Here is a 15,141-nt window from a genome sequence, read left to right on the forward strand (position 1 = left end):
TCGCCATGAGCTCATAGATCGGCTATTGGTAGGATTGCCAATCTGCGGTTAGAAATGTAAAATGTGTGAAATGTTTCCACAGTGTTGTTGAGGAGATAGAAGAGGCCATCGCTCCAGTTGAAGAACAACAGACAGACATCACTGTAAGTCTGACCTCAGTTCAGTTTAATGTGTTTTCAATAACGACAGACTTTGGGCCGAACAATCCTTTCAAAGTGTTTTCATTGAATGATGTCTACTTCACCCAACCAGCAAACCTGTTCTCAGTTTTTATTACTTTTGTAAAACGATTACCAAATTATGGCAAGATGGAAGATCATAGACATATTCCAATTAAACCTTCAATTTCAAATAAAATGTAACAATTTCATTGCTAGAATAATTTCTGCAAGAAGGTAGATATAACTGAATGGAAGCTCCCGAATATTGTATGCAAACTTTAGAGGTCCTTAAGTGCTGTTTCTTGGTTAAAAGGGTAAAGATCTATTATTATAATAGTAATCTATCTGTCTCTCATGCACTTCACATTGAGATATTGTACCCAATCAACCAATCCTATTTGACCAACCTGTTTTATGATTATGCTTTTATTTGCAGACTCCGAACATGGCTGAAATGGAACTTCTACAGAGCAGGTAGGGGACTCATTGTAACAATAGTAAATTGCCTTTGTGTAAATTTGCATTGTGGTTATGGATTATTTGATGTGCTTGATTTGTGGGCTGCAACTATCGATCATTATCTTAATGGTTATTCTATCCATTCGTTTAAAAAAATGTTTATAATCAGTGGCATAAAGTTATCTTCAGATTCATCTGGCAAGGTAAAAAAACAACTCAAAAGGAGAAAGGTGGTATGGTTGTACCACGTGTCAAAGAAAGACTATACTCAAATCAGACCGTTGATCAACTTGTCTAACCAAGAGTACCATACCAGATGAAAAGATATGGGAGTGCCATTGATTAAGGATACCCCAATTAAGGAAATAACTAGGCAATAACGATTTGCCCAAATTCATAAATAATGTGCAAAATCGTGTACAAAATTATAAAATTTAAATCTTAATGTCTGGAACTCTGTTAGAGATGAATATGGATTACAAGGTAAATTCAGAATAATTATATGGTGTGCATGTGACCCTGATTTTAAGCCCAACTAATTTGACTCTAGATAAAAAATAAAATAAATTGATAAGGAATATATATAAGTAATATATAAGTAAAAATATGATTCAGAACAACCAGATTTTGGGGGACACATCGTTGTGTTCGATGTGCTGGGGCCGTGTTCTCTCCTCCGCGTCATCAGCACCCATACATACCCTAGCTGGAGTTGACGAAATGGCCTTTCTGTGTGGAGTTTGCATGTTCTTCCCGTGTTTACCCTCCCAAAACACATGCAGTAGTCCTGATCTCTATACTGCCTCCCCCTGGTCAGCTGGGGCGCCTGATGGAGGGGAAAGGAAGGAACTGGTTGTAATAATGTGTTCCTTCCTTCCATCCTACCGGGGAAACTCCCCCCTGTCAGGTGATAAGATGCAGCCTGCTTACTCCTCATGCATTGAAGGGAGCAGTTCGGGGCTCTCCCCAGGTTGGCAGAGGGAGATTAGCGCCCAGGATTACATTTTAGGCAATTTTAGGGAAAAATGGGTTACAAAATCGTGGGATAAAAAAAAAGAAAAAAAGAACAACATGATTTTTTCAGATATCTCCACATATAAAAAACTATATCCATTAGAATTGGAGGATCAGAAATCAGAGTCGAATAGGGGTATTATTCCATATTGTATACTAGACTTCACGAGAAAGAAACCTCATTCGACAGAAAATGAGAAACAAAGGTCATTTTGTGATTTTAATGAGATTTCATTTCAATGAGGTTTTGATTCACAGTGGTGCCAACTCACACTCATGGGAGAGAGAGAGATTGGAAATGTCTAATTAGGTTTTTTATTACTCCAAACCAGAACACACATTTTGCGGGAGAAGACACAAAATGCTGGAGACTGTGTGGTAGTCAGAATGCTAACCACTGGCATATACTCTACTCAAACTGGGACTGCCCGGTAATGAGACATTTATGGACAGACATACACAGTGGTGGACAAAGTACATACTCATAAACTAACTAAGTACATTCACTGTACTTAAGTAGAATTTTGAGGACTGGAGTATTTCCAATTTGCAGTAGCTTTTACTTCTACTCCACTACATCTCAGAGGCAAATATTATACTTTACTCCACTACAATTATTTAAAAAGTTTAGTTGGTTACTTTGTAGATTTTGATTATTACAAAACATACATTAACCACTTCCATCCTATATACATTTCGGCCATTTGAAAATAGCTTGTTGAGCTTGTTGATCTGATATTTTCAATCAATTTTTATACATTTTAAAACTTGTGAAACAGGAAATTCTAATGAGTACTTTCTATATGATTATGATACCAAATACTTTTGTAATGTTACCCGAGTACATTTAGAATACCGGACTATTACTTATAACAGAATATTTCTATATTGCAGCATCGATACATTTACTTAAGTAAAAAATGGGAGTACTGTTTTGACCACTGTATATACTCAAGTTAATGTACTTAGTTACAGTCCACCACTGGGAAATACACAAGACACTGGAAGTTGTATTCAACGGGGAAACACCTTTTCATTTTGATATTTTCATTCTATGGAATACTGACTTCCATACAGTGCACAACAAATATCTGTTTGATATACTGATATTGGCATGTAAAAAGAAAATGGGTTGTTTACTGGCCCTCTTAAAATAAAGGACAGTTGACATTTACATAATGGAGAAAAATAAATAGCTTTCACTTTGCCTACTAATGGAAAATGATGGTCAAACTGGGTTGCATAAGTCAGGCGAGTTTTTTTTTAGGGGCTATTTTCTTTTAACATTGTATCATGGTTAAAATATAATAACATAAGTTGACAAATTAATTCAGGAGGAAGTATATTCATTTTTTTATTGGATGATGTACGATGATAAGAGCTCCCTTCACACGGGTGTGATTTCTTTTTTTGCTTTAGGGAGATAAAGTAGTTGACTATGGATTTTGTTGTTCTACTTTTTCTGCCATGTGATTGTCTTTCCTTCAATACTTGATACACAGCTTTAGGGTCAGTGGAAAGCCATTTATATTACATAATTGTAGTATTTTAGTATTGGATCTAAAGCAGGGTTTTTCAGGCCAAGGACCCCTTAGCTGAGAGAAAGATGAAGCAGGGACCCCCACTACATAGTGGATTCATGTTAAATATGTGTTTTCAGACATTTAACAACTTAAACCCTCAATACATTGTGAACTTGAGCTTTGGCTCGGTACCTGTTCTGCTCTTTTTCCCCTCTTTGAACCTCACCGAAAATAGCAGATCTACAAGCTCACGACGTCTCAAAGACGCGTTGTGAGCTTGTAGAGCTGCTATTTTTCCCCCCCAGAATAGGGATGCTATGGTTCAAGTGGTTCATGTAAAAATAAAAAAATAAAGTGCCTATCACACAAAGATTTGGTGGACCCCCTGTAGTATCTCTGAGGACCCCCCCTAGGGGTCCCGGGCTGCCTGATCTAAAGTAGTATTGTTTATTACAGTGGTTCTTTACCTTTTCAGGCTGCGACCCCCCCCCCCCCCCCCCCCCATTGCATAACAAGGTGTTGTGAGCTTGTAGGTCTGCTATTTTCAAAATGTTTGCCTCTTGTTGATTACTTTTGATGCAGTAATGGTGTTTTTTATTTAATTATTAAAAACATGTTTAAGGTATTAAAAGGGTATTCCTGGTCTGGTCTCAGACGGTATATCGTTTATTTTTATATATGTGTGTAATATGTCTCTCTTAGCTTACTGTTGATTAGAAGCTTGTTTCACAATGATAGATAGACAGTTAGCAGATCGATATTGACGTGCAAAACCCTGACAGAACGTTGTTGTGTTTTTTGGTTGGTCCAGTCTGCATGAGAAGGAGCTGCTCATCTCCTCGCTCACAGAGCAGCTGGAGGCTCTGAAAACACAGCTGGATGCCGCAGCGGAAGCCTCAGCACAGCTGGAAGCCACAGAGGAAGCCCCAGCACAGCTGGAAGCCACAGAGGAAGCCCCAGCACAGCTGGAAGCCACAGAGGAAGCCCCAGAACTACTAGACGCCACAGGAGATGCCCCAGAAGAGCTGGACGCCACAGGAGATGCCCCAGAAGAGCTGGACGCCACAGGAGATGCCCCAGAAGAGCTGGACGCCACAGCAGTAAGTTCCCAGACCAACCAGAATGATCAGCATTCCATATTTGATTTCCATGCATTCAGTGCATATTCACTGAAACTAGAGTCCACCCTGATGTAAGGTGACTAGTAAACTGGATAAATCTGCTCAAAGTATCGGTAGGCAGGTTTGGTCATTTCAAACAAGATGTCAAACTTTGTACGGTTAAAGGAGCATTCAGTGATTTGGGTGATTTGGAGAAAAAAAACGGTCCACCCGGTAACAAGATGTGCACATGCACACGCTCTACATTGGGGGAAGTACAACAGACCAACAGCACGCGCACCAATGCCAGCCACACTCGATCATGATTGGAGGAAGCCACCTCTCATCCTGATTGGATGAAAGCTTTGCCACCCAAAGCCCAAACCGAAACTAGGGTATTTTGACCCCAGGGGCTCACTGGGGACAGGGAGGAACTCCTTATATGGTCAGCACACTTTATAGTAGGGAGGATTATCCAAAATAAGAACAAATAAGTGATAGTTGAATTAAGTGAAATCACTGAATGTACCTTTAATTATTATTATTTTTGATTCATTAATACAAGAACGATTAGTACTATTTCAGAATTCTAATTCTTCTGGAAAGAAAATGGTTGTATCTATTAGCTTTAAATTCCGATCAATGATGTCAGTGAGACATTGTGAGCTTGTAGATCGGCTATTTTCAAAGGTGTGTTTTATACATTTTTAACTTGAGATGGGACATCCTGCACAATGAGTAGTTTTACTTTTCGGTACTTATTATTGTGATGCTGATACTTTCGTACTTTACTTTTGTACTTTTACTCAAGTACATTTTGAATACGGTACTTCTACTTGTACCATCTACATTCAGTATTGAAACTTTTACTTAAGTAAAACATGTGAGTACTTCTTCCATCACTGGACCCAGAGTTAGATGCTGGTGACAGTGGGATGTCTCTATTGGTTCCTGGTGGCAGTGTGAGCTCCATTTGACATGTCATGCTCGTTGCACAGACAAAAAAAATTGACGTGCATGACATGTGCAGGTACGGTGAACACGTGCACGCTAGAATGCGTCCGCCTAGAGTCAATTGAAGACGCACCTAAAGCCTACCCAAATCCAGTGGTTACTTGCATAACAGGTTTACTAGCGGTGAACACGCCTCACTAGATTCACAACGTGTCAAGTACCCAAATGAAATGGTGACTTAACTTTACATAACAACAGGTTTAACTGTTCACCTGAACGTTATTCTCATACACGGAATAAAAGCAACACAGCAGTATGACTCCAGTACGTACTGCTTCTGTAGTGTTCTGTTTGCACGCAACAAGAATGCCTCCTCCTCTATCGAAGAAGAACAGATTTGTCCAAAGCAAACTTTCGCTTCTGTAGCACAGTAAAGAAGTTGTCTTCTGTTCTGCTGTTCAGCTGCTATCAAACTTTTTCATGTCAAAGAAGGACCACCCAACATTATGTATTTGGCTGCTGGCCCCCATCTCAAAAATATTTTGTTCCAAGGACCCCCAGAAGCAAAATTTTAAAATATATACCTGAGGCTGTATGTTAAAAGATTTGCACACATTTTTTAAATTTTAGAATACAGTACTTGAGTAAATGTACTTAGTTACTTTACACCACTGCTTCTTGTCACCTTTGTTCGACAAATGCTAGTTTACTATGCACATATACTGTGCATGTTTTTAATGCTTAGATTTGTTTTTGTTTTTTGTCTCTGCAAATGTTAAGAATGTTATTTAGACATCATGACAGCTGCTAGCTGCTACCAGCTGATTAGCTGGTATCCTACAGTAGTTACTGTGAATGCTCTGCATAAGAGCGCCTGCTAAAGGCCTACATTTTAAATGTTAAATTGTTGGGTGGCTGTGCAGGAGGCAGTGCTGGAGGAGGAACTGAAGGAGAGAGACAGACGGGTAGCTGAGCTGGAGGAAGAAGTGAGACTGCTGAAGGAGGAGGTGGAACAGAGCAAGAGCAAGAACGCTGTAAGTCCTTCATTTGCAGCCACGTCAGCTGATCTACACACTCAACATGTTCGTTATAAATGACATGACATGTTATGTCATGTAATCATGCATATTCTCATACCAAAACATTCTCTTGAGTAGATAGTAACGGTAAAGATCATCAGTTTTAGTCTCAACTACTTGTGAGCAACTTGTGCATATTCATTCAGTGGAGTTGTGACCAGTTGACAAAGATGTGTACCTACTGTACACTATACAGTATTGTCTATGATAAACATGGTCAGTGTTGCTGTAATTTTTTAATCATGTGTGTTCTCTTATTCCAGGAGTCAGGAAGTGAGACTGAAAGTGATCAGCCATTTGAAAGGTAGGTGACACTATGGTCATTGTATTGGTTGTACAACAGTTGAGCGCTGGGGTGTGGGTGGGAGAGGGTGAGCAAGCTATTCTGTATTTAACAATGTTTTTGTTAGTTTTTGTTAATGTCCATTCACCATATACACACAGTGGCCGTTTTGCTATTTAGTTAATTAAATTAATAGAAATGCCACCCGCTGGGGTGGAAAAAAAATAATTATACATCCCAACAGGCTATTCTTTCAGTAAATTCCATACATTCTGACAACTGTGCTTATATTAGTTTGGTGCAACGACAAATCTTTTATTTTTACTTACATTTTTATCCCACGATTTTTCAACCCATTCTTTTCACCCAGTCTCAATTATCTAATGTAATCCTGGGCGCTTACACTTCCTCTGCCAACCTGGGGAAAGCAACGGACTGACCTCATGCTCCCCTCTATGCATGAGGAGTCCATCTTTTCACCTGACAACTTTCCACCTGCAACTACAAATCTGACTTTGAGATCATTAACACATGCATACAGTCAATCCCTACTTGTATATGTGAAACAGTCAGTCAGTGTGTACAGTGATGTGTTATGAAACAGTATCGTCTCTGTCGGGTAGAAACCTGTCCAAAACGGTTACTTTTCAGGATTAAAATTCAAAAGTAGCTAAAGTAGAAGATCGACAAGTTCGCCGATCTTCTACTTTTGATGCTTTCGTGTGACCGTGTAGTGTGATCAAGTAGGGCATTAATTTACAAGAAAAACCCCAAGAAGTTAGAATATAAGAGGTTTCTGCCTGACTGTGACGACATACATTGATGTCTGGTGTGTAAACAACTGATGATGTGTGTTGGTAGTTTGGAGAAGGACTCCGAGCTGTTATCTCTGGAAGATGAACTGCAGACTGTGAAGGAAGAGATGGAAGGCATGAAGAACAAGAGCAACGTGAGTCACTGCTTTTATTCTACTGGTTTATGTACATCACTGGTTTCAGTAGTAATTAGCCTCATTAGTACAACGAGGATCATTACAATGAAGTACACACAAGCTTGTGTGTCAAGTGCATTGGACAAAACCGCTTTTTCTCGTTCATGTGTCTGGCCCCAGCTGTAATATGCTGCAGTACCTATGATCGGCCAGCAGAATGTCCATTGCGCTTCATTCAGTTCGGTTCTGGGGACTTGGGTCTGTCTATTTTCAGGTGGGTGGCAAACTATCAGCCAATCAGGAGAGAGTACCCATTTATCAGCTTCGTTTTCGTTCGCTATTCATTTTAATAGAAGTTGCTCAGTGGAGTTCTGAAGCACCCGGAAGACTGCCATTATAACTCCATGGCTCGAGCGAGTGGAAGAGCAGCCCAGACCTCAAATTTGAGGTCTGGGATGACGCAGGTTATGCACATGACGTCACTGAACGTCCGTCCACCTCCATTAACGTACTGCAGTTCCACTTTTCGCCAGTAGGTAGTGGCAGCTTCAACGTTGGATAGCCTTACTGGGGGCTTGGTCAAAACACGTGATTGGAGGTGTGGGCCATATTAGAATATAGAGCTATTTAACACTTGTTTTTTTAACCAAATAAACTCAATTACCCAACCTTTTAATCAGTGTGTTGTTTTGTAACTATATCCTCATTGGTACTGAGCTGAACAAAATTAAGTTTGTGTGAGACGGTGTGTCATTTTGGGGGGTATTGCTGTTGTGTGCAGGAGCTGAGAGAGAAGAACTGGTCGGCCATGGAGGCTCTGTCTGCTGCCGAGAGCCTGAGTGAAGAGAGACTGGTCCAGATGAAAACAGAACTGGTCAGTAGAAACTAGAAACACCACAGAGACTACATCGTCTCTGTCAGGTGGAAACCTCATATTATGTCCCCAAACTGTTACTTACTTACTTGTGGATCTGCTACTTTTGATGCTTTTGTGTGATGCTGTAGTATGATCAAATAGGGCGTTAATTTACAAAAATAAAAAATGCAAAAAGTTAGAATATGGAGATAGAGGTTTCTGCCAGACAGCGACGATATGTTCTGTATGACAGACACCTTTACACAGCTGAATGACTCCTGTATGTAAACCGTGTGCGTGTGCGTAGGCTGCAGCTGAGGAGAAGGTCAACTCCATCCAGACAGAGGTCCAGAGAGCACTCCAGACACTCTTCCCTGAAGTTCCCATGGAACCTGATCAGGTACAGTATGTGCCGCTTTATCTCAGTGTTGTCAAAAATGCAAAAATCCCAAGTCCGGCCTCGTGGCCGGACTTGGGATTTTTGCATTTTTGGGTTAATATCGTCAAACATTGTCAAGAAGAGTCTACATTTTTCAAAAAAGATGAAATAAAATGAAATTGAAGATCTATAAGCTCAGTCCGTGTCACACCTTGATGCAGTGTGAGCTTGTAGATTTTTTTTATTTTATTTTCACCGTTCCCAGCGGCACTGCAATGCCGGGTCGATGTGTGCGAGTGTTTCTTGAAGGAGAATATTATTAGTGTGTGCTATTATTGTAGTTATAGACCCAATTCTTATTGGTTGTTGTGTGCAGGAGTCCTGGTTGGAGGCGTTCACATTGAAAGCTCTGGAAGTGAAAGTACAACAGAATACGACAGAACTAGAACACACTAACAGCTCAGAGGTAAGAACACACACACACACACACACACACACACACACACACACACACACACGTCACACATGCATGACGCTCAAATCAATCAATCATTACATAACCGAAATGTATGCTATTTTTAACATGCACTAAGAGAAAACGATGCTTTGTGAGCTTGTACATGGCCTATTTTTTTTAAACTTTGTGAAAACATTTGCCCATTATAGGGGATGCCAGGATTTAAATATATTTTTTAGGGAAAATCTTGAGAATGTGAAACTACTGATTTAGAAAGCATTCGTTGAATCGGCCTCAGGTCTAAACTTAAATTCTTTGGGTTTTTTTCCAGGATGTTTTGTTGAAGCTCCAGGAAGCAGAGGACGCCCAGAAGAGCATGCAGACAGAGTGTGAACAGTACAGGACTGTTCTGGGTGAAACGGTGAGGAGGAAGACACCTTCAGTATTATCACAGAATTTATGTGAATGCAATGTGCTTAATTAAGTTACAAAATGCGGTTTAGACCAAGTAAAAAAAAAGAAGAAAAAAAAGCAGCAAATGACATACGGTAGCAAAATCTGAATACAATAATAAAACGGCTTTACAAATAGAATTGCCACATGCAAAACTGTTAAGAAAAACACTTGACATACTGTAATGACTTACTGGTGTTGCTAGCCTAAGTTACTCACTGTAATGACTTACTGGTGTTGCTAGCCTAAGTTACTCGCTGTAATGACTTACTGGTGTTGCTAGCCTAAGTTACTCACTGTAATGACTTACTGGTGTTGCTAGCCTAAGTTACTCACTGTAATGACTTACTGGTGTTGCTAGCCTAAGTTACTCACTGTAATGACTTACTGGTGTTGCTAGCCTAAGTTACTCACTGTAATGACTTACTGGTGTTGCTAGCCTAAGTTACTCACTGTAATGACTTACTGGTGTTGCTAGCCTAAGTTACTCACTGTAATGACTTACTGGTGTTGCTATAGCCTAAGTTACTCACTGTAATGGCTTACTGGTGTTGCTAGCCTAAGTTACTCACTGTAATGGCTTACTGGTGTTGCTAGCCTAAGTTACTCGTTTAGGGCATTACTTACTGGTGTTGCTAGCCTAAGTTACTCGTTTAGGGCATTTCACAACCTGGACAGCAAAAGCCCTACAGTATATCGCCCCAGGTAATGAGGCACGTTTTTAGGGAAAAAAACTAAACGATATGCAGAAGTGTGCCACAGTCGAGTTGTCTGGATGATGAAGTAAGGTTACGGCTTACGAGTATGTGGTACTGTATAATCGAAATACAGCTATTTGTATGTGCTATAATCTAAATAAAGCATGTGCGTGTGCAGGAGGGCATGTTGAAGGCTCTTCAGCAGAGCGTGGAGGAAGAGGAGCAGGTGTGGAAGAGCAAGCTGTCGGAGGCAGAGGAACAACGTGAGGCGGTGAGAACAGTCACTATGTACTGTACCCTGATGCTAGAAGAATACAACATTATAACGGATACATAAAACTGTCTGTCTGGTTTAGGATACATTTTAAGATTATATTGATTATTTTTAAGGTGCCCTGTGGTCTGGCCCCTGAGTTGTTAACCAGTTGAATGAACCCTATCGTCCCTGTTCTGGGGGGGGGGGGACTATAAATCAGCTATTTTCTGTGAAGAGAGTTGACGTTGAGGGAAAAAGGAGTGGACTCGAGTCAACTAGGTATATATAGGGTTTGTCCCTGTGAAGTGGATCAGACGAGGAGTTCTCCACACTAGTTGATGATGAGTTCTGTGTTGTGTTCAGGCTCTGACCCGGGTGACGGTTCTGGAGGAAACGGTAGAGACCACGACCTCAGGAGATGATATGGAACAGGTAGTCTGTCTGTCTGTCTGTTTGTCTGTCCGTCTGCTTAGTGTGCGTTAAGGTTGAACAGTCACCCTCAGTCTGACTAGACTAGCGTAGCCTAGTAATGATGCAGAATTCATTAGAATCTATTCTATGACGGATCCATGAGAATCTGTTCTGTTCTATGCAGCTGAAGGAGCAGGTGATGCTGTTGGAAGCTCAGCTGGAGAAACAGTTGGAGTCTGTCAACTTCACACAGACATACGCAGAGGAGATCGCTCAGGTCAGTGCTTCTGCTTCTCAAACCTTTTCATGTCATGTCGAGTCCCAAAGCCCAAATTGATGTACATTTGGCCACGGACGCCCATCTGAAAGGGTTTGTGCCAGGGACCCCCAGAAGAGAAGATTTGTGTTAAAAAATGTCCAAACACTTTCAAGATTTTGCGAAAATGTTCAAATATTGTAGATGTACAAGCTTGCAGCGTGGCACTCACACGTGGCACTCGCACGTGGCACTCACTCACTCACTCACTCACTCACTCACTCACTCACTCACTCACTCACTCAATAACTCACTCACTCACTCACTCACTCAGTTAAATTTGTTCTCTTCAGTCATTGGCACATATTTAGCGGATTAAATGAAATGTGTAAGAGGTTTTGTAAGTGGGTCTGCTGTTTTGTACTTAGACTAATGGATTGCATAGCTGCGTGTGCAGCATGAATAATGCATCATTGATTTATTGGTGTTGAATATGTGTGCTCGGTTAAAGTATAAATAATGTATTAGTGATTGATTAGTGTGAATGTGTATTGTGTGCACAGTATACATAACTATCGATTGATAACAGTGAATATTATGTGTGTTTTATGTGTAGCTGAATGCTCAGTTATCAGACAGTCAGAGGGAACTGGAGGCCACGCAGACAGAAGCCCTGAAACAGTCAGAGGAGCTCACTATGGTATGTTTCCTCTACCCACAATGCACTGTTAATGACCTATGTCTCAAATCCCAAAATCCCAATTAATTTCAAGGACCCCCAGTTTGATATGCATTTGGGCCACAGACCTCCCCATTTGATACAATTTTCTCTGACTTGTCCCAGCCACTGCATCAATTTTCACAACGCGTCAACATTAAATACACGTTGAATACGGCAAAAAGGTGCTTGAAAACAGCCTTAATAAGCTAATAATGTCACTGGCAAGGTCCAGGATGTTACACGAAAACCAGTGACCTATCACCGGTGCCTTGAAGTCTGTGGTAGTTGCATAATAATTCTACCGTATTCATTGGGTCAACACTTTTGGTGTAAAGAGTACCATTTCATTTCTGACATACATACCAATCAGACCACACGGTTAGGAAAGTCCATCTTGTGACCAAGCACAGGTACTGCACATCACAGGTTTCTAATTCATCACAGTGTATAGCAGTCAAATGTTGTTCACTGGACATGTCATTGGTTTCAACAAATAACTATCTACATTGTGTGTGAATGAATAACTACAGTACATTATGTGTTTAGTAGAATCATAATTGAAGTTACGCCGTGTGTGTATGTGTGTGTGCGTGTGTGCGTGCATGCGTGCGTGCGCGTGCTGCTGTCGCAGTTACCACAATGCCTTGTGGGACATTTGTTTTAGCAGTGCAGTGCATATTGTAATATTTCCCCGAATTTAGTATGCATTTCACGTACTGTTGAGTAGCTACGAAGCTTTCAGACATAGTAAAGGGTCTTGCATACTAATTTGGCATACTAAATAGTATGTTAGTATGGAATTTTGGACGTGGCCATGCCTATTTGTATTTACCCACAATGCATTGGTAATGAATCTGATGCACCTACAGTGTGTGGGATGGAGGCAAGGAATGATGAAAATGAATTGATAAATGAACCAAGGTGAAAATCAAATAAATTCATAGATGAGCAACGTTGATTAACTATTTTTATAAAGACTGCAATGGTGGACTCAGTACTTGAGTCAAAGTATACTGTATTATACACCTGGTCAAATATTACTTAACTACAAATGGAGGTACTGGAGTAAAAATACTAATAAGTAAGTAATGAATAACTCTTAGTACAATATTTACGAGTGCAATTTATTTTTAATATGTCAATGCATTGCTGTATAAAACAAATGTATACATTTTCCCCAATAATAATAATAAAAGCAGATTTACAAGTTCACAATATGTCTCTATGCGATGTATTGGGAGCTTGTAGATTGCTATTTTCACTGTTCAGCTGATGAATAGGGTTCATGTGGCAAGGTTTTGGGTCTGGGGGTCTATTCATAGAAATTTAGTGGAGTCAAGACTACAACATTTGCCTTTGAAATATAGGCCTACCGTTCTTAAGTACAGGACTCAATTAAATGTACTTGGCTACTGTCTGCCACTGGTGGGCAGCAGAGCTCCAGTGAACATAGAGTTCCTTCTTCCAGGTCAGACAGCAGCTGAAGGCAGCAGCAGCCACGGAGCACGTGCAAGACCCCAGCCCCCCACAGGTCAGGGTGCCGAGCTCACCCTGCATGGTGCTGCTGTTGGGTGTGCTTGTTTAGTAACCCATCAGGGTTGTCAGGATGGGTGGAGTTTCTCCTCCCTGGGCAAATAACTGTAATGCCAGGGGGTGATGGTTCCTTTGAAAAGATTATTATTATGTGTGCCTTTTTTTTCTCTCCGATGTAGTCGTTATGCCAATTGATTTCTCCCCATGTGTTGCATCTGATTGACCTGCCAGTGAGGAGCCCCAACCGCGAGGACGTAGAGCCTTTCTCCTACTCCTCCTGCCAACACTCCCTGCTGACAGGCTCCGCCCTCAGCCTGAAGGAGTATGTGCAGTGACAAATAGCACCCTCCCCGCCCGGCTAAGTTCCCCAAAACACAGGTCAATTGTGTTTGTATAGACGCTCAACAAAGCTGGATGGTGGATTCGAACCCACAACCTCATTGGTGGTGTGGGCAGTCACTTTACCACTGCGCCACCTGAGTGCCGAGATTATTGATGTATATTGACAAGATTCCAATGCCAGTTCTACTGTGTACCAGTAGTATATGAATTGGTACACTACACCACCAGTGTAGAAACACATCTAGATCCTGTGAAATACTTTACACTACACGACACAGTTCGCTTAGTTCTTGTAATAGAAATTGTCATTTGTTATCAGATCCTGTGATCGTCCAGTGATCTTTGGCCACCCATCCTGTATGGGTGGAGACTGAGCCTTTTTGGCTCAGGCCTATCTGTCAAAGTGTCCCTGAGCAAGAGACTTAAACCCTAACAGCTCCCCATCGCTCATCTGTCTGAGCAGCCATCAGATGGGTGAAACTGTAACTGAACATCCCAACACTAAGAAAGATCTCCCCACTGATGGCACAGTCATGTCTCAGATAAAGTTATTTATCTGTCTGAAAAATACCACTTTATGGTCAGAATCTTTGGATTGTGTGGCTTGTGAAGTATGGGTCCAATATTTACTTTAGTGACTGTGGCCAATTGTCCTTGAGCATGGATAGACTCAAGACCTGCTACAGGGGCAGGGAACCCACTTCACAGGAAATCAGTTGAGGTTTAAGAGTCTTTGTTAGGACCTTTTTTCCCCACTGTCTTGGTTCTACTCCCCATGGAGAGCATGGCATTAACATTGCCATGTTGCTGGAGCAGCTAAATCGCGAATGGAATTATGGTATGGAATTAAAGGGAAATGTCACTGGTTCAGTGCTTTTGAACCTATATCGCATTAAGATGTGGGGAGATCACAATGAGCTCAGTCACAATGCGTCACATCTGTGAGCTTGTAGATATTTTGAAAATATGATTAGATTATTTGATTAGTTTTATTAAATTGTTACACCCTTACTGTCATGGGCATAGAGAGGTGTCAGATGTTTAGAAAAAGAAACTCCACCCGGCCTGTCATCCACATGGTACACAGCAAGTCAAGCACCCATTCAGAATGATCAGACATGCGGAAAAAAAGTGTTCCATTTTTCAAACTGAAACACTTTTGAAATACAAAGTGAAATATGACCTGTGGCCTTTCAGTCAAGTGGTCTGATCATTCTGAAAGCCACTGGCTTTTTTCTTGTCTTTTTTTAAAAATCACCAACATTAACGATCACC

The 15,141-nt window shown here is 40.9% G+C and overlaps 1 protein-coding gene across 5 annotated transcripts in view; it reads left to right on the forward strand.

Moving 5' to 3' along the window:
* Positions 1-15,141, forward strand: part of rrbp1b (ribosome binding protein 1b) — a 36,947-nt gene that overhangs the window by 17,192 nt on the left and 4,614 nt on the right. For 4 of the 5 annotated variants that reach the window (XM_079499966.1, XM_079499967.1, XM_079499969.1 and 1 more), the window contains 15 exons: positions 83-143; positions 598-635; positions 3,969-4,257; positions 6,135-6,245; positions 6,554-6,594; positions 7,435-7,522; positions 8,286-8,378; positions 8,668-8,760; positions 9,116-9,205; positions 9,528-9,617; positions 10,526-10,618; positions 10,967-11,035; positions 11,199-11,291; positions 11,887-11,970; positions 13,460-13,522. In XM_079499966.1, the coding sequence (XP_079356092.1) occupies positions 83-143; positions 598-635; positions 3,969-4,257; positions 6,135-6,245; positions 6,554-6,594; positions 7,435-7,522; positions 8,286-8,378; positions 8,668-8,760; positions 9,116-9,205; positions 9,528-9,617; positions 10,526-10,618; positions 10,967-11,035; positions 11,199-11,291; positions 11,887-11,970; positions 13,460-13,522 (1,396 nt within the window). The remainder of the gene's footprint in view (positions 1-82; positions 144-597; positions 636-3,968; positions 4,258-6,134; positions 6,246-6,553; positions 6,595-7,434; positions 7,523-8,285; positions 8,379-8,667; positions 8,761-9,115; positions 9,206-9,527; positions 9,618-10,525; positions 10,619-10,966; positions 11,036-11,198; positions 11,292-11,886; positions 11,971-13,459; positions 13,523-15,141) is intronic. The other variant, XM_079499968.1, reaches the window with a different exon arrangement.

The sequence above is a fragment of the Electrona antarctica genome, assembly GCF_951216825.1.
Source record: "Electrona antarctica genome assembly, chromosome: 4".
NCBI lineage: Eukaryota > Metazoa > Chordata > Actinopteri > Myctophiformes > Myctophidae > Electrona > Electrona antarctica.